Source organism: Protopterus annectens, chromosome 8.part0 (assembly GCF_019279795.1).
Source record: "Protopterus annectens isolate FY-2018-M chromosome 8.part0, PAN1.0, whole genome shotgun sequence".
In the NCBI taxonomy this organism is placed as follows: Eukaryota; Metazoa; Chordata; order Ceratodontiformes; family Protopteridae; genus Protopterus; species Protopterus annectens.
In genome coordinates, this window is record NC_056741.1 from 1,311,120,295 (window position 1) to 1,311,144,352 (window position 24,058).

General features: G+C 42.1%; 1 protein-coding gene across 1 annotated transcript in view; it reads right to left on the minus strand.

The window, feature by feature from the left end:
• The window catches only part of LOC122809378, a 385,771-nt gene that overhangs the window by 198,798 nt on the left and 162,915 nt on the right, over positions 1-24,058 (minus strand). The window contains exon 5 of the mRNA XM_044080830.1: positions 20,053-20,197. Within this exon, the coding sequence (XP_043936765.1) occupies positions 20,053-20,197 (145 nt within the window). The remainder of the gene's footprint in view (positions 1-20,052; positions 20,198-24,058) is intronic.

A 24,058-nucleotide genomic window follows, 5' to 3' on the forward strand; every position in this document is an offset into this window, starting at 1 on the left:
TCTGTTTTGTTTCTTTATCAGACCTTTACTGATAGCCATGAGTTCTCAATCTGTAACCCATTTTCAGACTTTGTTTACTCCTTCCTTTTACCTCCAGTCTTATTTTAGTCATCTCTATTATATCAGCCTAATCTATTTTCCCAATATCAAACACCATTATTTCTGACACTGTAATCAAATCCTTCCTCCTACTCTAATGACTGCTGATAGTTAACTGTGACATTAACTGGACACCCCAGACTTCTCCCCCTTGAATAGTACCATTTCCATAATTCCTTCATTTTCTGATATGGTTCCAGACCAGGTAGATGTACCTTTCATTTGCCAATATCTCAAGTATCTCGCACTCCTATCTACTCTGGATCATGGAATATTCCAGTTTGCTCCTAACAGGATCAGACCTCCTTGTGTGTAACCCTCACTCCTTTGGCCCACTGTTTCATTTTACATCCCAGACTCTTCTTCCCCTCTCCTGATGTGTCATTGGGTAGGTACATTGTATTATTTCATCATTACTCCCCCTCTTCCTCTACCTTAACTGCCAGGGCACTTAACGTAGCGTGTGACCCTACCAAATCTTTCACTGTCTTCAATGGGAGATGTCATCTTCCTCTATGCCCTCTTATTTTACACTTTTCTTTATTTAGATCTGCCTCATTCATCCTATCCATTCTTCCTAAATAACTTAAAGCCAGGAACTTCCATATCTAACTCCATTTATCACTGACCTTTGTTTCAATGAGACCAGCAATGTCTACCCTCTCCCTCTGGACCACTACTTGCTACATTCCTAGTTTACTACCCAGATTCTTTACACAGTATACACATACTAAGTAGTACTACTCAAACCACTTCTGTCTGGTTCACTGCAATGGTCTGAGTATTTTTTTTCAGTCTACTGCATGAGTTCCTTACAACACACACAAACACACACACACACACAATTTCTGTGACACCTTTATACTATTCTGTTACATGTTATAGGCACAGTCACCATGATGTACCTCTCCAATCCATTGCTAAGCACTGGTGTTCTTTCTATGCTAAGATGACACCTTTTGGGAGCATTTGGCTAATGTATCTGCCTGATCTTCCCCATTCTCCTAGAAGTTTCAAAAATGTCTCCACTGTTCCCTGCCACAGATAGTCATATAGTTATGAATACTCTCTTTTTTTCATTGTGAACCAATAAACAAATATATGTTGCCTATTGTGAAGTAAATCCCCTTATAGGCTCTCCAAACGTGTTGTAGTGTCTGGTTCTCCCCATGACCAATAAGTAAAACGAAAAGAAAAAGCCTTTTTGTTCAAAGAAATCCAGTGTTGTATTCTTGTGGATACTTTGCAGGTAGAGAGTTAACCAGAACAGAATGTACACATTCTCAAAATCAAGTAGAAAAATGTGAAGCAATCCTTCTTTCAGCTATAAATTGTCAGGTTTATTCAAGGTAATAAGCACTTTCATCTACCAAACTTCATCAGATGCAATGTTTCTGCTTTTTAGTGTGCTGACCATTAACACAGGTAACACATCTCAGAATGGTACTTCCAATCCTCGTATCCTTGCATCTGTCTGAAGCCTCCATGGCCCTATTTGTTACAGCTTTGGCTATGTGCTCTGATAAATTATGGGTGCTTATTTGTACCACACTATAGATCTACTGTTGTAAGCAATGATACTGGTGTTACTACAACTTAGCCTGTTCTTTCTCCCTAGCCAGAACTTTTAACCCCCTTGGTGATGGAATCTCCAGTTACTAACACAATCTTTTTGGCCAGCATCACCTTCATTTCTTTATCCATGTTACTATTATTCTTCCTGTCTACAGCCTTCATGACCATTTTTACCACTGCAATGCTTCACATTATTTGCATTGATTGCATTCCTTCCCCGTGCTACTGCAAATTATTATTTTCCACCCCTTGTGTGCTCTTCCTGTAAGCCTTTTGGTCTGTACATTTCATCTTTTGTCTCTCTTATATGTCCATGCTTATTTTTCTCTTGCTGTCTATATAATGTTGGCTCCTACTTGATCACCTCTAACTCTGCCTACCCTTACATTTGGCATTGTGGCCTCTCTTGACTTCCTCCCTTCACCCTACTGCGTATGTTCTGCCTGCCTGTACTCACTTGAAAATCTGCTTATTGTATATCTGCATGTGTTTTACATTTCCCCTCTCTACCTTAACCTCCCTTCTACCTTGGCTACTCTCCCTGTGGTGGTCTCCTTTCCCTTCCCACTTTGTTCTTCCTAGAATAGCTAATGTACTTCCATATTTTATCATATTCTTCTGTGAAGCTCTCCCATTGTACTGCAGATCAAAGCCACAGGAAGCATAATGTGAAGGGGGTAACTGCCATGGATGAAAACAGTTATGGAGCATGTTCCACACTATAGAAAAGGTGCTGATCATTCTCAGTAAACAGTATCGATCACAACTGCTTAAATGGCAGTTGTTTTTTGTGTGTTATGAGCTGTAGCAGGGAGGTAGTATGTATATTTGCTACAGTCCACCACAGGTGTTTGACAGAGTTTAGCAAGCAGATGCTATGTACATATATAGCAGCTCTTTGCCTAGCTTGAAGCATACCTCTCAACCTTTTAGTGCAAGTAATCTGGACAAATGTGACAAAATGGAGGGGCAAAGGCCCAAAAATATGGACAGATTTTAAATATTGCTCTTATAAACTTAGAAAGTTGCTAGAGTAACATGGTTTTGTGTTAACATACATTTTCTGAAGGATTTGTAGTCTGAAACTCAAATGTATGCCATTATTTAAATTACTTCAATCCTCAAGATTATCCAGAAAACCACAAATTTTATGAGGAATAAACCAAAAATATCAGGCAAAATCTGGAAATTCTGCAAAAATCTGGACAATTGAGAGGTATGGGTAGAAGACCTCTGTTTTAAACATAAATGACAGTGAACTATATCAAAGAGCTACAATTTAGCAAAGATGTTTGATACAGCAAAAAATATCTTTTTTTTTGCCCCCAGCTTGAGATTGGAGGGGCATCAAATAGAGGCATTGCTTAGGGTTCCAACTAATCTTACGACATCCCTGTGTAGATCCCACATCATTCACCACCCGGAAAGTCCCTGAGCCAAACCAACACCCCACATTGTGAGTACAACCACCAGCTCACTCCCTTTTCTCGACTAGCATGTACTGACTGTTTTATCCTGTTCCATTTCTTGGATCTTTTACTTTTTCAAGTTGTTTTAATATAACATGTGTTTTATTACATTAGTATGCTTTTAATATAAAGTGTGTTTTATTACATTAGTATGCTTTTTCTGTCTCATGAGCATCCAGGAAAATCCATGGGAATATGGGAAGGTTATAGAGACTGTACAGAGGTACAGTTAAGATCAGGATAAATCCTGCAGCTACCATCGCCAAAAATAATATTTAAGACCCAGAGAATATTTTTATATTGGACAAAATGTCTTTATAATAAAATAGGGAACAAATACTGATCATGCACATTCTGAAAGTATTGAGCAGCACTGTTAACAGAATTCCCAGACACGGTCTCTCTATGTTCTTGAATAAGCAGTTATGTCTTACCATAACGTTCCATGTTAGTTGTCTTCTTCTCACCTTCTTTCTTGCTGAATGGGTTCGGAGCCGAATCTCGGCTCCGACTCGGCCTATACTATAGCTCAAGAGCTATTTTTACCGGCTCGAGGCAGTCCTATATCCCACAATACCATGCGCTAACTCCCCAGATCTCGTTTGGAAGCTAAGACACAGTATAAACAACAATCTTATAATAAAAATATTATAACCCTCTTTATTAGAAGATAACCTGCTAGTAACACTAAGGATACCAGGAAAAGACACAACATGTTGTGTCTCCAAAAAGGAAAGACTCAATCTCGAGTCTGTCCAGGCTAGGGGGCAGGAGGGAGGGCCTTAGAAAGAAGCGAGAAGACAACTAACATGGAACGTTATGGTAAGACATAACTTCTTAATGTTAAGTTGTCATTCTCGCCTTCATTCTTGCTGGATGGGACAGCGTCCCTAGCACCTTAGTCCTGGGTGGTTCAATGAAACAGACTCCTGAGTACAGTGGAACCAAAATCAGCTCTATTTCTGGAGGCTAAGTCAAGCTTGTAATGAGCAATAAAAGTATGTTTGGAAGCCCATGTAGCAGCTGCACAAATGGCATCTAGTGGTAACCTTGCTTGAAACGCCGTTGAAGTTGATAGAGCCCTGGTTGAATGAGCCTTAGGCCTAGAGGGGAGTTGCTTGTGTCTCAACTCATAGACCAAGGTAATAATAAATGTCAGCCATCTGGAAAGGATAACTTTCGAAACTGGAAGCCCTTTCTTACCTGCCGCATAAGAGAGAAAGAGTTGATCTGACTTTCTGAATTGTTTTGTCCTGTCTAGGTAATAGCATAATTGGCGATGAACATCTAATGAATGTAATTTTTGTTCAGCTCTGTTGGTATAATCTGGGAAAAAGACAGGTAAGTCAATAGAATGATTCAAATTTGCTTCCAACAGCACTTTTGGAAGGAAAGAAGGGTTTGTTCTGAGAGTTACCCTGTCTTTATGAAAAAACAAATAAGGAGGACAGACCGACAAGGCTTGGAGTTCCGAGACCCTTCTGGCAGATGTTATAGCTACTAAAAACAGCGTTTTCCAAGAAAGTAATTTGAGGGAACAAGAAGCTGCAGGTTCAAAAGGGGGCAAAATTAGTGAAGTTAGAACTAAATTCAAGTCCCATTGTGGAGGTGGATCTTTTACTGGAGGTCTGAGCAAAAGGATACCCTTGAGGAAGGCTTTACAGAGTTTGTGGGACATAATATTTGCTTCTGAGAGTCCAACATGAAAATTAGCAATGGCCGCTAATTGTACTCTGATAGTGGCTGATGATGATCCAGAATGAAAAAGTTCCGCCAGAAAATCCAGGACCTCATGAATGGGCGCATGAAAGGGATCTAAAGACCTGTTTTGCACCCAAAATGAAAAACGCTTCCATTTACTAGCATAAGTCTTCCTAGTATTGGACTTATGGGAGGCCAGAATGATATCACAAACAGGAGGAGAAATAAGGGGAAGCCTGGCTATGGCTGGAAGTGGAGCAACCAAGCTGTGAGGTTGATGGAATGTAGAGACTGATGCAGCTTGCCCGTGTGGTGGGTCAATGGATCCAGAAGGGGTTCCAGATGCCAAGGCTGTTCCAGTAGATATTTGTGCAGGAACGGGAACCAAACTTGCCGAGGCCAAAATGGGGCAATGAGGATCATTTTGGATCTCAACGCAATTGGTTTCTGAATTAATTGCGGAATCAACGGAAAAGGAGGAAAGGCATAAAGAAGACCCCGGGGCCAAACGTGAACAAGAGCGTCTCTGAGGGGTTGGCCTGGCAGAGGAAAAAGTGTGAAGAAGTCGAGGCACTTGCTGTTTTGGGGAGTTGCGAAAAGGTCGCAGCAAGGCTGGCCCCACTTCCGAAAGATTCCGTCTGCTACCGCTTGATTTAGAGACCACTCGTGAGGCATGAAGATAGTTCTGCTCAATCTGTCTGCTATGACGTTGGACCTCCCGGGGATGTGCATTGCTATCAGAAACCGTTGAGATGAAATCACCCATTGCCAAAGTCTGAGTGCTTCTCGACAGAGGGGATAGGACTTTGTTCCGCCCTGCTTGTTTATATACCACACCACAGACATATTGTCCATCTGAATTGCTATGGTCCCTTGGGGAAGAGAGCTCTGAAGGGCTTGCAACGCCAAATGCACCACCCTCATCTCCAGAACATTTATGTGCAGGTGGCATTCTGATTGTTGCCAAATGCCCTGGACCGTCCTGCCCTGATAATGCCCCCCCCACCCGATCAGGGAGGCGTCCATTGTGACAGTGGCAACTGGAAGGGGGAGAACAAAGGGTCTGCCCTGAAAAAGCTGAGGGGAAACCATCCACCAGGAGAGATGTTTCTTGCAAGATGGGGTTATCCAAATGTTGTGGATCATTGGTAGCTGTTGAAAAGACCACTGAGAAAAGAGCATCCACTGAAGAAGTCTCATGTGGAAGCGAGCTAATGGAAGTAGAAGAATTGCCGCCGCCATGAGGTCCAACACTTTCAACACTCTGTTGACCTGGACTTTGTTGGGCTGAAAGAGGGTCTGAACATTCCACCTGATGTCTGCCACTCTCTGTGATGGTAGTGTTGCAGACATTTCTGTGGTGTTTAACACGGCGCCTATAAAGTTGATACATTGACAAGGCAACAAGGAGGACTTTGCAAAATTTATAGAAATACCCAGACTGTTGCAAAGCTGAATAGTGTAATCCCTGGCCATTATGAGATCCTGTTTGGTGGTAGCAGAAATGAGCCAGTCGTCTAAGTATGGAAACACCTGGAATCCTTTCTGTCTCAGGTGAGCTGTGACCACTGCCAGACATTTGGTGAACACCCAGGGGGGCTGTGGTGAGACCAAAGGGCAGGGCTCTGAAATGAAAATGACTGACTCCCAGCCGGAAGCGGAGAAACCTCCTGGAGTGTCTGTGTGTCTTTATTGATAGTACGTGTCCTGGAGGTCTAACGAGCACATCCAGTTGTCTCTGCCCAAAAAGGGTAGAATGGACTGCAGTGTTACCATCCGAAATTTTGTCTTTAGCACAGATTTGTTTAACCTGCTGAGATCCAAAATAGGTCTCCAGTCTCCTGTCTTTTTTGGTACTAAAAAGAACCTGGAGTAAATTCCGGACCCTAGCTGATCTGCTGGGACTGCCTGGATGACTCTTCTTGCTAATAGCTTTTCTATTTCTAGCTGAGCCAGACCCCTTTGTGTGGTTGGTACATCTGGTAGGGGTCTTGGCGGCTGTACCGGGGGCGGTGGTAAAAGGGATTTTGTAATCCTCGGATATGATCTTCTGTACCCATGTGTCTCGGGAGAGGGATTGCCAGGCTTCCGGGTACAGAGATAATCTTTCCCCAACTGCCTCTGAAGGCGGACAGTCAGACAGCTTCTCAGGGATGCTGAAAGGGTTGATCAGGAAAAGATTCCCTACAACCCTGATTCTGAGGACCCCCTCTGCCCCTAGGGCGGCGTATGTTGTTATTTCCCCCTCTGCCTCTAGGGGGAAAATCACCACGTGCGGCAGGTGCGACTCCCTGGGGTTTGCGGAACCACATCTTCCCTCCCTTCTGTCCCTTAGGATAAGGTCTAGAAGGGGTGGAAAAGCGGACTCCCACGGCAGAGAGAGTCTTACCATCTTGCTCGCATCTGATGAGGGTATTCTTCACCTGAGGTCCGAACAATTCCGAACCATCAAAGGGGGTGTTAGTGAAGGACGCCTTGAAGGGATCTGCAAAGTTACAGAGCCGCATCCAAGCGTGACGTCTTAACGCAGCACCTGTCCCAGTGGCTCTGCTCGCTCCATCGGCTGCATAAGAAATTAGCCGCATGGAGGAGTTAACGATGGAGTTCAGGGTAGCCAGCTGAGAGTTTATTTTGTCCTTAAACCCCGCAGCAGAAGGATCCTGTACCGTTTCACCCAGCTCTTTGAGCAAGTCTCTTTGAAGGCGGGTGAAATGACACAAATAGTTCAGCGATCGCATGGAAAAAGTCACTGAAGCAAAGGTCCGCTTGCCATACCTGTCCATAGTCCTGGACTCTTTGTAAGGAGGATGAACAGATACAGAAGGATCAGCCAACTCCTTCTTAGTGGCTGCTGCTACCACCATAGCATCAACTGACACACCTTTGGCAAGAAAAGATTTATCATCTGGTGCAGAAATAAATTTAGAAGGCCTCCTAGGGGTAGGTTCCATTGAATCAGGAGCTGCCCACGCCTTTCTAGCCACTACCTCCATTAGTGGGTCGAAAGGGGGAGACACCCAGGAGGTGGAAGGGCGAGATTCAAAAGCATCAAGGTAAATTGACTCGTCCTCGGAAGGTTTGAGAGTGGACCAATTTCCCCTCTGTCTAAGGATTTCCAGGATGTCTGAAAAGGAGACATCCTCAGAGGGGGATCTGGGGGAACCTTCCGACTCATCCAAGTCAGTGTCCGATGTGACAGACTCGGGGGAGTCTATGTGCTTCCTCTTGCACTTTCTTTTCCTAGGGGGTTCCCCTGAAACTTCAGGGGAGCCCTCTGAAGAGGAGGAGACACCCAAAGTGGGTACCCCACACTTTGGATCTCTGCTGACAGGTGCAAGAGAATGGCCAGAGACCGTAACAGGCACTATGGAGGGAGGAGCCGCAGAACTGAACCTTGGAGTGGACACTGGGTCCAGCACACTCCTCATCACCTCGAAGGCTCCCCTATCAGACACCAAGGGCAGCACCGGCTCCGAAGAAACTGGAACTACCCCCGGAGCTGACAGAGAAGGCTCCGAGAATGATGTCGGGGCCAAACTAACCAGAGCCAAAGCTCCGAGAGGGAGAGCGGGGTTGGACAAGGGTCGGATGCCACTCGCCCCCTCGGAGCAGACAGTGGAGTCCCGGCGCCCGGACCTCTCCACGGACGGAACCAATGAAGGGGTCGGAGCCGACGACGACGATGAACAACTTTGCAGTGTTCATTGTGGTGACAAAGGACTAAAACAGAATAATCAGAGACTGCCTAGCATAGATCAGCCTGTTCAGTGATCGTACAGCAAGTAGCCAGTAGTCATCCAGATAGGGAAATCCCTATACACTTTGCAATGCCTGGTTTGCTCCAGCTGTTGACATGCACTTGTTGAATACTCTAGGGGATGAGGCGAGATGAAATGAAGAGTGCTGAATTGATAATGGCTGGTTTTAAATATTACTCTTATAATCTTTGAAATCTTATAGAATAATAGGTTTTGCATTAGCTTGTATTTTCTGAAGAATATGAAGTCTGAAACTCAAATGTCTGTCAATATTTAATGAATTCAGTCCTTAATGGTTTGCCAGAAAACTACAGATTTTATGAAGAACAGACAAAATATGAGTAAAAAATCTGGATATTCTACAACAATCTGGACAGTTGGGAGGTATGCCTGGAGCTCCAAAGTGCACATCCAGTTTGTTACTAACAGACATGGAAGAATAATTGTAATGTGGCCATCCAAATGGTTTCTTTTGGAATGAATTAGTTTAGGCTACCTATGTTCAGGACAAGCATGGGAGTCTTTCTTCCTTTCTTTCTTTCTGTACCAAAAAGAACCTAGAATAGAAACCAACCATTTCAGATTGGGGGGCTGCTCTTGGAAGATTCTTTCTTCTAGAAAGTTCAAGACCTCTTTTCTTGTTACAATTTTTGACAGAGGAGAATGTAAGACAAGGGTAAAGACTAGTACCAGGGAAAGATGTGGAACAGCACTGCATATCCTCTGGATATTGTTTTCCTTATCTACTTGTCCTATGTAATGGCCAGCAATGTAGGCAAGTGTAGGGACAGACAGCATCAGTGGTTCTGCTGCTGTTCTCTAGAAGGAGAAGCCTGACTCCCCTGCTGTTGCTGTTAACCCTGATCTCTGTGAGACTGACCATTCTGAAAGTAACCCTGAAATCACAGGCTGCTTCCAGACCTCTTGCTTCTAGGCAATCCTAAACAAAAGTGGTTATAGACTCCACTGCAATCATGAATAGGGGCACTGTAGAGTCTGAAACTTTAACGTTTATTAGGGTTTTGCCTTCATTTCCATATTCTGCAGTTGTGTTTTTATTTTGTTTAAAAAGGCACAACCATCAAAGGAAAAGTCAAAAAACTTGCCTTGGTATCTTCAGCAAAATCTGTTAACTGGACCTAGGCACACTGGTGGCATATCACTATGTTGGTGCCCACAACTCAGGCCAAACCCTTAGTTGAGTTATAAGCCAACCTCATTATGAGGCTTAGATGGAAAATGTAATTTCTGTTTGAATTGCCCATCTGACTGCCAGTCCAACAACTGTTGTATCTCATCAGTCAGGTCTTAATGGAACCTGATCATGTGGAACGTATATTTATGACCCTGAATTAAAAAAATAGTGGACACACAAACTTGCTTTTGGAACTTGTCTATAGCTCTGGAATCTTTATCAGTGGAATGAACATTGGTGCTTTATGGACTGAGAGCTTTCTTAAGGACAGCCACTGTAACAACTGAGTCAGGGTTTGGGGTTTCCAATCAACACTTCTAATACATAGAGGACCAGAAGAGCCTCTCTGATCTCCTTGGTATAGTTACTGCATTATCCATATTGTCTCATGCCAAAGTAGTGACCACTTTCAAAATCTTACCAGTTGGTAGGCCCACCTAGAAAGTTAATTGGGGGTGTGTGGAAATGTGTTATACATTGTCGCCTGTTGGGAGGATGCTGGATCAGTCAACTTGACCATCTCCTTCCTAGCCTCCTTATCTCTACATTTCCCTAAATTTCGATTCATCTGGGGATGGAGAGATCTGTGCCCTCCACATCATCAACATCTGTGATAGGTAACTCAGAAGATGAGTCAGTGTGTGCTTCCTCTTGCACATGTTTCCTTTCTGTCCTTGGAGGTGACAAGCCAAATGAGGATGAGGAAACATGGTTTCATCCAGAAAATATTGAGAGGCACAATTTATGCAGTTATCAGATCCTCTGTCTTGCTACTCAACAAATGGAGTAGATAGATGCTTAAGCAAGGAAATAACTACAGTTTGAAAACAGGCTGATGATGGAGCTTGGGGAGACACCAGGAAAGGCACATGAAGAATCATCTGCAATGATGGCATGAATGTCTGTGTCAATGTCAGACACTGTACAATGGACAATGTCGCCAGTGACTAGAAAGGAAAAAGCTGCTGGACTTGGAACCAGCACCGAAAGGATCAGCATAAACTAGGCCACAAAAGGTCAACCCCCCCCCCCACACACACACATACACACACACACACACTGCAGCCAATATGCATACTGATATCAATAGTGTCTACACCAAAGTCATTGGAGGTCAAGAGTTGTGATACCAAAGGTCAGACCACAGTCAACATCAACAGGTCTTCTGATGTTCATTGACAATAAATGGATCAATATTAGCTTCTTTAAGACCAGTACCAACAAGGAAGGTTGGGTAGACCCAGCTGAAAAGGCCAGAAAAAGGCCTCTATCCACTCTGAAACCAGAGGGAGATGAGGCAGCAGATAATTTTTCTAAGCTGTAATAAATACTTCTATGAGCATGTAATAATTTATTACAATATATTGGCAGAATGGAATAAGACCTTACTGAAGTTGGTCTCAAGGTAAATATTTGTGAAACACCTTTATCAAATAATGAAGTTAAACTAGGTGATTAGGTGATTTGGCAACTTTAATAGGAGACTGTAATAGTAAATACTCCCTCGCTTACCTTGAGATGGTTTCTTAGCAGACAGCTCTGTGTGTTTTATTCCTATACTTGAACTTCCTCTTTTGAGCCTTAGAGGAATAAGTGAAATTGTAATGGCAGCACCAGAGCTGTGATCCACAGCCCAAGTTCCAAAATGTTATTCAACTTAGAGGATTTGTTGGCCTTGAATGAGTATTTTTTTCAGCCGAGTACTTTGGTTAATTTTTTTTGGTTTGTTTTCAGTCCCAATGAATATTTGGGGTAGAAGACTGTCAAATAGCAAATTTATTCATACTAGGCTCCTCTCCAAGGCAAGAAAGTCATTTGTCTTTTTTGCCCTGAGGTGGAAGTTTATATTCACACCTGCATTCTTGGAAGGTATGTTCCTTGTTAATCAATAAGCACCTTAATGATGATCACTAACTAAGGTCAGTAGGAAAATACTATAGAAAGAGTAAAGTCCTCTGTCTTTTTTACACAGTGACAAATACTAAAAAAAAACACTGCATTAAAAATGGGAGAGAGGGGTTTTCTCCACTGAGCTTCTACACTCAACCCAAAGTGGTCAGCTAGGCCCACAGAGTAAGCTCACTAAGCCCATGTTCTGTCCCAGATCCACTGGGCCTGAAGGGGCTTTACACCTCCTTACGGTGGAAGATGAAACCATTTGTTCCCAGAATAGAACTTACTGATCAGACCCTCTCTGAGAAGTAAGATTTGGGTGGTAAGAGTGGGCCACAATGTACATAGTCCCTCCAACTGAGCTCCTACTCCCAGTGGTTGCTCTATTGATCTCCACAATGGCTGCCCTGCCCACTGGGATAAACAAACTCACCTCTATGAATATGTCTTCCCACGGATAGAAATTTTCAAGTCAACACTGTGGCACATACCTCTCAACTGTCCAGATTTTCACAGAATGCCCAGATTTTTGTCTCATATTTTTGGTCTGTTCCTCATAAAATTTGTGGCTTTCTGGATTTTTGTGGCGAAGTGAGGACTGAAGTTATTTTATAATGACAGGCATTTGAGTTTCAGACATCATGTCCTTCACAAAATGCATAGTAACACAAGACCCTGCATTATATCAACTTTCTAAGTTTATAAGAGTAATATTTAAAATTTGTTCCCTATTATTTTTGGCTGTCCAGATTTTTTGTGCCTAGAGGTTGAGAGCTATGCTGTGGCAGTATGTATTCAGTAGGTACAGTATCTATAGATATAATGCCTAAAGACTTCTGTCTAGCAAATAGGTGATAGTAGCAAACACATGGATCAGCAAGAGAGGCAAACATAAGATCACATACAAAAGTGGCCAACATGCAACTCAGATAGATTTCCACCTAATAAGGAAACATTGTGGGGGCAGAATCAAAAATAGCAAAGTAATCCTCAGTGAAAAAGTCATCCCAGAGCATAAACCACTGGGAACCACAATCAGCAATAAGCAGTGGTTAAAGAAGGCTTTAAGGTTAAGACACTAGCCTAAAGACCTGGAAGTTAACTGGAACAAAATCACAAGAGTTCAATGAAACACTCATGGTTCCAGCACCTCAGAAAGAAGAGGAAATAGGTGGAGTTTAAAAAAATGGAAGTGTCTCCAAACAGAAAACAGCATGCATGAGGATTATAGAACAGATATGTGGCCGAGCCAGATATGGAAATATGGTGAATAAGGAAAGCTGGAGGTGGAATGCAAAAGTCCAGGAAGTTATCAAAAGAAAGGAGGGCAGGAAAAAAAAAACGAGAGTCAGAAAAGACAGAATAATGTGAAAAAGGAATACTAGTTTGTTGACAAACAGGCTAACAGTGCAGTCAGAATAGCAAAGAACAAAGCATCTCACGTACTCTACCAGCTTCTTAAAACTGACTCAGCAGATGGCACAAAGAAACTCAAGTTCAAGTTAAAAAAAGCAAAAACATAAAGATAGAGAAGGTAGCCATCTGACACTCTTCAGAAGAGAAGCTAGTATCAACCTGCTCACCAGTCCACAGATCAAAATTAGACAGAAAGAGTACTACCAACAACTTCAAAATGATGAAGACCCCACAAAAGCTGTACTGTCCCAGATACAGCCTATGATGAAAGAGAAAGAAGAGACCACCTTAGAAGAACTTAGAGCAGTTCTAAGGAAAATGAAGTCAGGGAAAGCAGCAGACTCATATGAGACCAAGGCAGATATGATCAAAATGCAAGTGAGTTAAAGGAGAAATGGCTCTACAGGATGTTCATAGCACTATGGAGATAAAGGTATTTCCTACATGACTGATGGATAAGCATTGCAGTGCTGCTGGCTGGCGTACAAGAGCAAATGGGTCATTCACAACTATGGGAAGTACAGTGGTATCAAACTCCTGTCACATTGCATGAATGTGCTATAGATGGAGATTGATAAATATGACGATCAGTAGAAAATAAGACAGGATGTGAGAAGTTCAGATTCAGATCAGCATGCAGCATAACGGACTTGATATTTGTAGTGATAAAAGAAGTTATGTCTTACCATAACGTTCCATCTGTGCTGTAGATCTTTATTCATTCATTACTGTTAGGACTTCGGTTCTGTCCTTGGAACTGACACAGCCGTTTCCAAGCTCGCGCCAGCTAAAAACTCTCAGCTAAGACCTACCCATAATGCCCCTCTCATACTCTCACCAGATTGAGTTTGCTTGCCCCAATATTATAGAGATAGTAAGAGAAACACAGAAGGAGGCTCTGTCTGAGCAAATACCCTAACCAGGAATTCCTTAAGTCTACCAGGAGTCCAGACAGGGGAAGGAGGGCAGGAAGTAATGAATGAATAAAGATCTACAACACAGATGGAACATTATATTAAGACATAACTTCTTTATCGGATGTTGTAAATCTTTATTCATTCCTTACTGTTAGGACCGAGTCCCCAGATACTTGAGTCCTGGGTGGCCCTAAGGAAGGATATTCCTGAGCACCACAGAACCAAAAGATGCTCGTCCCCTGGAGGCCAAATCCAATTTGTAATGAGTGATAAAAGTATGAGATCTTGCCCAAGTGGCTGCTGCACAGATATCATCGATGGAGGCTCTGGAATGAAAAGCCACAGAAGTAGCCATCGATCTAGTAGAATGAGCCTTTATTCTGGAAGGTAAGGATAGATTATTCTGATGGTAGATAAAGGTAATGAATGAGGTTTTTAAGCCAGGAGGATAGAGTCACTTTGGAGACATGTTTACCCAATCTGGGTCCTGCAAAGGCCACAAACAATTGATCCACTTTCCTGAAAGATTTAGTCTTGTCTAAATAACAATGAAGCTGCCTATGAACATCAAGGGTGTGCAACAGATACTCCCCTCTGTTAGAATGCTGAGGGAAGAAACCCAGCAGGTCAACAGATTGGTTAATGGAAAAAACAGAAATGACCTTGGGCAAGAAAGAAGGGTCAGTATGAAGGGATACTCTATCCCTGTGGAAGTTTAAGTAAGTCTCTTGACACTCAAGGCCTGCAACTCAGATACTCTTCTCGCTGAGGTAAGTGCTAATAGAAGTAGAGTCTTCCATGACAAAAATTTTTTATCACAAGAATCAAAAGGCTCGAAAGGAGGGCCTGTTAGTGACTGAAGTACCAAGGTCAAGTCCTAGGGTTCTGTGGGGGCTTGACAGGAGGTTTAACGTCTAATACTCCTTTCAAAAAGGTCTTGCACAACTGGTGTGACATAACAGAAGAATTATCAAATCCATTATGAAAATTTGTGATAGCTGCTAAATATACAGTGATTGCCGATGCTGAGGCTCCTGCATGTAGAAGATTCGTCAGGTATTGTAGGATCTTTTGAACAGGCATAGAGAAAGGATCTAAGTTCTGATCTTTGGCCCAAACAGAGAACCTAGTCCATTTACTAGAATAAATTTTCCTGGTGGAAGGTTTGTGTGAAGCCAGAAGAATTTCACGAATGGGAAATGAGATATCTGGCAGCCTGGCAATCATTGGAAGTGGAGGAACCAAGCTGTGAGCTTGAGGCTGTGGAGATTGGGGAGAATCAGTCCCTAAGGATGAGATAGCAGACCTTGGGAATGATCCAGGGAATCAGATGAGCCCATAGGAATGGGAACCAGACTTGACGGGGCCAATAAGGGGCAATGATGATCACTTTGCTTCTCAACCTCTGAGCTTTCTGGAAAGATTTCGAGATGAGGGGAAACGAGGGAAAGGCATACAGTAGACCCGAGGGCCAATCATGCATTAGAGCATCCCTTGGGGGTTTCCCCTGAGGGGGGATCAGGGCAAAGTAGCTTCTGCATTTGTTGTTTAAGGGGGGAGCAAACAGACCACAGCAAGGCTTGCCCCAGTGGCAGAAAATCCGATCCGCTATTACAGGATTGAGGGACCACTCATGAGGCATCAGGATGTTCCTGCTCAGACTGTCTGCAATAAGATTGGAACTCCTGGGAATGTGCATTGCTATAAGAAAGCAATTGGAAGCTATCGCTCAGTGCCAAATCCTCATGGCTTCCTGACACAGGGGGCAAGACCTGGTTCTGCCTTGATTGTTGATATACCAGACGACTGACATGTTGTCTGAATGAATTGCAATGGTCCCAGAAGGGAGGGATGTATGGAACACAGAGAACTGCCCTCAGTTCCAGGACATTTATGTGCAAACTGGTCTCCATGGGGGACCAGGTGCCTTGGACAGTCTTTCCCTGGAAATGCCCACCCCCCCACCCTAACAGGGAAGCATTAGTGGTCACCGTGGCCGTGGGCTGGGGGAGACAGAACGTTCAACACCAAAGATTCGATTCTGACTTCATCCACCATAGCATTTCTTCCTTGCAAAGGTTTGTAAGACGTATCATGTGGTCAAGTGGGTGGGTTAAGATCGACCATTGTGAAGAAAGGAGCCACTGTAGTATTCTCATGTGCAACCTCGCCAGTGGTACTAAAGTAATGGCAGTTGCCATGGAGTCGAGTTGCAGTACAAGGCATGCTGGTACAAAGGTCTGTGGAAGAAGGGCTTGGATTTGGTGTGTTATTTTCAAAAGCCTGTGAGAGGGGAGGGAAGCTTGACAGGATGTTGTGTCAAAAACTGCTCCAATGAATTCTAGTGTTTTTGTTGGGGGCATTTGAGATTTGTCCTTGTTGACTGTAATCCCCAAGTGGAGAGCGAGGCCTTGAGTGTAAGAGAGGCTGCAGATTAGAACATTCCTGGTCGGGTAGGTAAGGAGCCAATCGTCTAGATACAGAAACACCTGGAATCCTTGTAGTCGAAGATGAGCTATTACAACTGCCATACATATGGCGACCACTCAGGGGGCTGTTGAGAGACCGAATGGCAGTGCCCTGAACTGGTAGTGATTGGCTCCCAGCCAGAAGTGGAGAACTCTCCGGGAGTAGTGATCCATCTTTATGTAGTAATACACATCCTGGAGGTCTACAGAGAGGGGAGAACGGACTGTACCGTGAGCATCCAGAATTTTTGAGGCTTGATAAATTTGTTCAATAGGCTGAGATCCAGGATTGGTCTTCAGTCCCCTGTCTTTTTTGGCACTAAACAGAACCTCGAGTAAAACCCAGATCCTCTCTTGTCTGGTGGGACTGGTTGGATGACTCTTTCTTAGCAGCTTTTCTATTTCTAAGGCTGCTACCTCCCTCTGACTGGGTGGTACATTGAGGATTTGTTTGACGGGGCTGGGATTTAAAACAAATGGTATCTGGTAGCGTCTGGTTATTATTCTCTGCACCCAAACATCAGTAGTAATAAGTTGCCAGGCTGGTAGGTGCAGAGAAAAATGACCCCCGACTGCTTCCAGCGGAAAGCAATCGGGCCGGTGCTCAGGAGCACGGGTAGGGTCGGCCAGAGAAGGAATCTCTAGTGCCCTGGTTACATGGACCCCCTCTACTCCAACAGGGACATCTTTCAGATGAGTTGCTCCCTCTGCCCCAGAGGGATTGTTCACCACGAGTGTCACAAAAAGATCCTTGGGATTTCTTGATCCACAATTTTCCACCCCTCTGGTTCCTGGAGTAGGACCTCTGGTGGGTGGAAAAATGTATGCCCACAGCAGACAAGGTCATTCCGTCTTTCTCACTTCGTGCTAGTGTGTCTCATACTTTGGGACCAAAAAGTGCAGATTCGTCGACAGGTGCGTTGACGAAGGAAGATTTAAAGGGGTCTGTGAAATCACACAAACGCATCCAAGCATGGCGTCTCATGACAATGCCTGATGCGGCAGCTTGAGCTGCCCCCTCCATGGTGTGAGATATCAAATGCATCGAGGAGTTTGAGATAGATTCAAGGGTAGGTAGCTAGCTGCGAGGTAACAGTGTCACGCACCTCATCAGGCAGTACCCCCGCCAACGAGGAAGACATTTCAGAGATTAGGTCTCTTTGGAGAAGTGAAGTGTGCCAGATAGTTCAGCAACTGAATGGCAAAGGTCAAAGAAGCATAGGTCTGCTTCCCTAGTCTGTCCATGGCTCTAGACTCCCTATTCGGAGGATGGACAGTGGAACTATCTTCTGCCAGTTCCCTCTTAGTGGCCACTGCCATGACCTTGGAATCAACCATCAACTGCTTGGACCAGTTGGGCTGGTCTTCAGGGGTGGATAGATTTATGTCCAGCCTCCGGGGGATAGGTTCTACGTTGTCCAGGGCCTTCCAGGCACACTGCACGATCAGCTTAATAAGCTCATCCACAGGTGAGGTCACCCAGGAAGTAGATGGCTGCTGTATGCAGACAGTGTAGCATTACAAGCAAATTCCCAACAAGAACTACAGCAAATGGTAGGAGAAAGGAATGTAAAACTGAAGGCACATGGGATGAAAGTGAGTACAGGCAAGACAGCTGTCATGGCAGCAAATAGGGAAATCAGAAGATGAAAATTAAGCTAGAAGGGAAATAGTGGAACAGTGGACCAGGTTAACAGCTTCAAGTACCTGGGATGAGTCGTTAAGGAGAAGGTAAATCTGCACGAGGAGTTCAAAGTTAGAATCAGAAGGGCTGTAGCCAAGTGGCACACACTACCAGCATTTCATAGAAGAATGCTAAATACGCTGAAAAATAAAGTGCACAAAAGACTGGTGAGGCCAGTACAACAGTAAGGTACAATAACCCGAGCAATGAAGACACAGCAGTTAAGGAAGCTAGAGGTGGTGGAGATGAAGCAACTGAAAAGGGTGGTAGGATGCACCTTGGTGAACAGATAAAGAAATGAGAACATGTAAACAAGGTCAAAGGGAACATATTAGGGTGGTCCAGACACACGTGCAGGAAAGCAGAAGACAATATGAAAAAGATGATTTGGTAGAGACAGGAAGAAGGAAAGAGAAATGAGGGTGTGCAGCAAAGTAATGGATGGATAGTGCGAGAAAACACCTGCACAGTCAGAAAAGACCATCAAAGAAGGTATGAGAGGTGCGCTGAATTGAGACAGATCACTGATGCAACACCTAAACCCCATGTAAAAAATGGGAAAAAGGGGTTGAGGATGGTGAATGTTGCTGGGATGCAGCCACTTGCAGGTGTATGCTCCACAGAGAACATGAATCCACAGTTACATCTACTTCTGGCATCTATATCACCATTTTGCTGGTGCTGCCTTTGATGAACATGCCCCTGCATTCTGTGTGTTCCCATCCATGTGCAATATTCCCACATCATTGGCTGCTGGTACCAAATTATTGAAAGAATTGTCAATTCATTGTCATTTCAGCAATGTCCATATCAGCCATATGCACTGTGTCCCGGACAATAAAATACATATCAGTATCCTCATTAGCAGGGTTTCCTGTGAAATCCCAACACTGAAAGTGATTCATAAGGTGCCAGCCCAAGTGACCACAGGAAAAAGTCACAATCAGTGCAAGGTCCAAACAAAGTGAGATACACAGTTTAAAATAAGATCAGATACCTTCTTTAAATAAGAAATCCTATGGGGCACATAGAATGTGTTCTGATAATGGGGAAAAGGCAGGCTTATTAACAGTCTGTACTATGTGCTTGCCATGTAGGACTTGCATGAAATCTAACACTGCTTCCTTTAGGAATTTATCTGCCTAGTTCCCTCTGTGTAATGCCCTTTACAGTTAAAATTTTTTACTAGGCAAAGCACAAATGGCAAGTTGTTTAACCCTGCCTTCTTTCACTGCAAAATTACTAAAGATGCAAGCTAACTTCAATGTTTGTGGCATTAAAAAGTATTGCATCTGTTGCTCAATAAAAATAAATCATCTCCCTCTTTACGGGTGAATGTGCAGCTTAGATCAGGAAAACCAGGAAATTTGACATTACGGACTAACAAGCTGAGTGTGAAATAAATCCTTCAGCTAATGAAATTGTAATTCTTTCATAAAAACACATTTAGTCTTTCTATAGATTAAAAAAAGGATCTTTCTTGGAGATGCATGGGACATAAAATAAGTCACTGATAAAATATATACAATTCCTGACTGCAGAAATCCTCAAATAAAAATTAAAAGCACCTCCATTCTAAGTGAAAGGGTAGATCAACTTGAAGTAAAAGGAGCAGTAAAAGTGTTTTATTGAGGAGGCATAGAATGTGCTGTGAGAGCAGGAACCTTTAGCTGTAAAATAAAATTGTGTTTGCATGGCAGCCCTCATTATCTATGTTTAAATAAGAGTGATGAAGGAAATTATTAATACACAAATATCTTTTTTCAGTTTTTGATGGCAGTGGTGTTTTAAAATATCATTCAAAAGACAAGCATGCTGTAGTTTAAATGCATAAAATGTTTTTTCTAAAAGCAACAAATAATAGGTGTGTCACTCACATTTAGTTTTTGTATGTAAACTTCAATACTAACGATGTCAACTTCACCAATTTCCTCACTGCTTAGCCATTCTTCTAGCATCTGAATCAGATCTGCAGTTTTATCAGCTCTGGTATTGAAACTGACTTTGGCTTGCTTTCCCTGTCTGAGAAGAATGTAATATTTTAGCATACAAGGAAGAACATATGCAAATACCGTTAGCTGTAAACATGGTATCTATTTATTTTTCAAACATATGTAAAGTCAACATTTACAAATCTTCAAAGGAAAGATGGTTTTTAAATCCAAATGCAAAATGCAAATATTGCCATGTCAGTTATTTATGAAATAAGAAATAGATGATTTTCCAAATTAAATCAATTTTTAACAACATTATCTGTGGCCTTCAATAACTACAGCACTTTAGCTTTATTTATAAAATGCAGAACCCTAAGATCAGACATGGAAGTCCACAAATATAAAGATTTACAAATGATGCTATTATGAATGCATTATGAAAAATGGAAAAAAAAAACATTCTTTTATAAGAAGTATTAGCAGTGACAAAATGTGTACCACACTTCTGTCTATAAAAACAAAACCATAAGGACATTTGCTTTGTTTACATTCCCTTTGCACACTTAGTTAAAAGCGTTAGACTTGTAACGGATACTTACTCAAGGGTTATATTTCTTATACAAGCCTGAATTTATAGTCATTTCATAATCTTGTTCTTTTTTTCTTTCAGGTTGGGGGTTGGCATAATGGTTAAGGAGTTTACCTCAAAAGTACAGGGTTTGATTCTCACTTTTGAAAGGGAAATTGGCTAGGCTTGAAATGACCTGCAAGGACAGCTTAGCCTTGTACTTAACCTATAAACCTTCATGTACATAATTTTTGTGATTTTTGTAATTTTATTTTAATTATGTGCATTTGGTTACATATTGATGAGTGGAAATTTATGTTAGGGAGAAGCTTCTTGTTTTCACCCATGACTTGAATGCACTCAAAAGTACAGAATATAGAGGAACACAATAATCGGGAGTCTGAATGACCATAATGCATTCCCATGTCTTCATTTTGCATTGCTGTGAATTATGAAAATATTATGGTGATATTCCAAATGTGCAAACTCATCTGGTTTATATTTACATTCGTAAGGGGAGAAACACAATCTTGAGTTCCTCCTCACATCTTAAGTCACAGTTTGACAAATATTCAATCATAAAAAGTAGGGAAGTACATGTATTCTACTGCTCTTGCAGTCGCTTTGTTATTGTTAGTTTGAAGTGTTTTGTGTTGTTTATTTGCATTTTCTGTGTTTTATTTGAGATTCTAGTTGCAGATGAATAGTGCTACCAGTTGAAGTTGTTTCACTGCTGCACTGCTTTTAAATGTTTCCCCTTTTTGCTTTGTTTTTATTCTCATTTTCAAAAGTACAGCAAAGAGCCATTTCTAGCTATGTGAGAGTCATTTAGAGTTAGTAATGGCTATTCTGTTAAGCACTATTAGTTTGTGCTTTATGTGTTTCTCCATTGGTTCTTTCACTTTCCTGTTTATTTTATCTTGCATGAGTTGCATTTAGTGCTGCAGTTTTGGAAAGTGCACTTAAGTTGCTATCCTCATTTGCTTTCATTATCAAAAATATGACAAAGCAGATCAGAAAGTGTTAATATCTTTAGTATTTTGTGCACAATACCCAACTTGTCAATGCATACTCAAAGTGTGAAAAATATCTTTAATAGTCTTGTTTTACTAAGAATACTAAAAACCTGAAAACTAATTTTATTGGCCTGGTAGACACATCTTTTCTTTAGTCATAAAGGAAGGATCTGTCTTCTAAGATACCCGATTTGGAAAATTAGATGTTTTTTAGGCATCAGTGTCTGCATCACAGGAATATTAACTAGCAAAATAACATTTTCCAAAAAATAAAGTCAAATCATCAAAACATATAGGTTCATTTAGATGTTATGTCAACTTCTCAGGTGTATCCTTTTAATTCCACTGAGAAAATGTTATACTTAGGAAGTCTACAAAGTATAGCTCTAAGAAACTATAAGCTCTAGTATGATAGTCTATAGGAGGGCAACCAAGAAAATAAACAAAAATGTCAGACAATGATCTTTACTTAAAGACCATACCAAGCAGTATAAAAAGTGTGGAATAATATTATAAAAGCTGAGGTACAGAGCGGGGTACTTGGTTCACATCTTCAGCATGCCATCCAACCATAAAACAAGACTTGTTGGTTCAAAGTTACACTTAGGTGCTACATTTGAAACAGCTTGTAATTCACAAAAATCATCTGACTATTAGGGAATGATTATAAACTCTCAATGACATCAATGATGCAGCGGTTAGCATTGCTGCCTCACAGCAAGAGGTTCCCCGGTTCGATCCTCAGCTGGGGTGCCTTCTGTGTGGAGTTTGCATGTCCTCCTTGTGTTCGCGTGGGTTTCTTCTGGGTGCTCCGGTTTCCTCCCACATCCCAAAGACATGCTGTAGGGGGATTGGACACTCTAAACTGGCCCTAGGCATGAGTGCGTGTGTGTGTGTGTGTGTGTGTGTGTGTGTGTGTGTGTGTATGCCTTCTGAGGATGGCTGGGCGCCGGGCTGGCAAATCGGCACAGTAAAACTCCACTGCCAGTCATGAGTGGACAGGTGATCTGCTGTGGCGACCCCTAACTGGGAAAAGCCGAAAGAAGAAGAATGACATCAGTATATGTAGTTTCAGAATGGGTGAATGACCTCGTCTTACTGTATGATCAACAAGTCTGTATTGTTAAAGAGGAAACACTGTTAACGTGATCGTCAGCTGTAATCCAGTTTGTGAAGAAATATAGACTTCAAGGGGTGTATACAGACTCTTGAAGGGGTGTAGCAGAAATGTATATTTTGTACTCTTACTTAATAATATTGTTTGGTATCACCCACCTTTCACATAAAAAATCTACAGTAAACTAAATAGGGACAAATTTCAACAGAATCAGGGACAAATCCAAAAATAACCCGGAACACTAAAATGTTAGCACTATTAACAGAATAAGATAATGTTGATCAATATGCATTGTCTGAAATAAAACAAGTATATAAGTGTAGCCATTATTTATTAAGTCTAATTCACTCTCCAAAAGTAATAAATTTTAGGGATGATTAAGCGGGACAAAGGTATAATGTGTGTCAAAATCAGAGACAGCTGAGAAGTATGTTGACCGATACATATATACGAAAGAGACACGCTACTTTCTACTCTTCTAATTCTTAGAAAAGCCTATATTTTAGTCATGCATGTCTAACACAAGCATATTTTGCTGAACTTCCATACTGTAAACTGTTGTTGAAACAGTTGTGAACATGATTTGAGCCTTGCTCAGACAAATGTTCTCATTTGAGTACACTAATTACACTTAGTTACGTCTTACTAGCCATTGACTCTGGAGTTACGCTAAGTTACCTCTGGGCTTTCTGTTTTTCAAAGAAGCACTTAGTGCACATGCAACTAATAAATGTCAGTACATTAGCAGTAACATACAGTCCGCGTTGCTATTACATCGCCGCAGATAGAATGGCTATTTTTATTAATGTATTCATCCAGCCAACGTCTCTCTCGGACCACCCTGTCATCTTTCCCATGTGATCACCCTTTGACACTGGATTCGGAGCTCAGCAACAGTTAAGCGTGTTGCCCTGATAACAGAAAAGTACCAACTTTTGTTTGCATGCCATTGCAGTGACTGAGTTAGTGAAGGCTGTGTAATGCAGAAAATGAAATATTTTAGAAACCATATTTACTATCTGTCTTTTTGCTTCTCAACATCACTGTCTAAATAACAAGGCTTAAAGGGAATGCATAAAATAATGGCATCATTTTATAGTCAGATAATTTTTAGCCATGATTTCATGATGGTGTTGCAGAGAATAAAACTGACAATGAGTAACTCTGATGAGGTGCAAACAAATATATCATTAGCTCTCCCCCAAACTGCTTGTTGATTTCACATTCAAGGAAAAGCAATATCTGTTA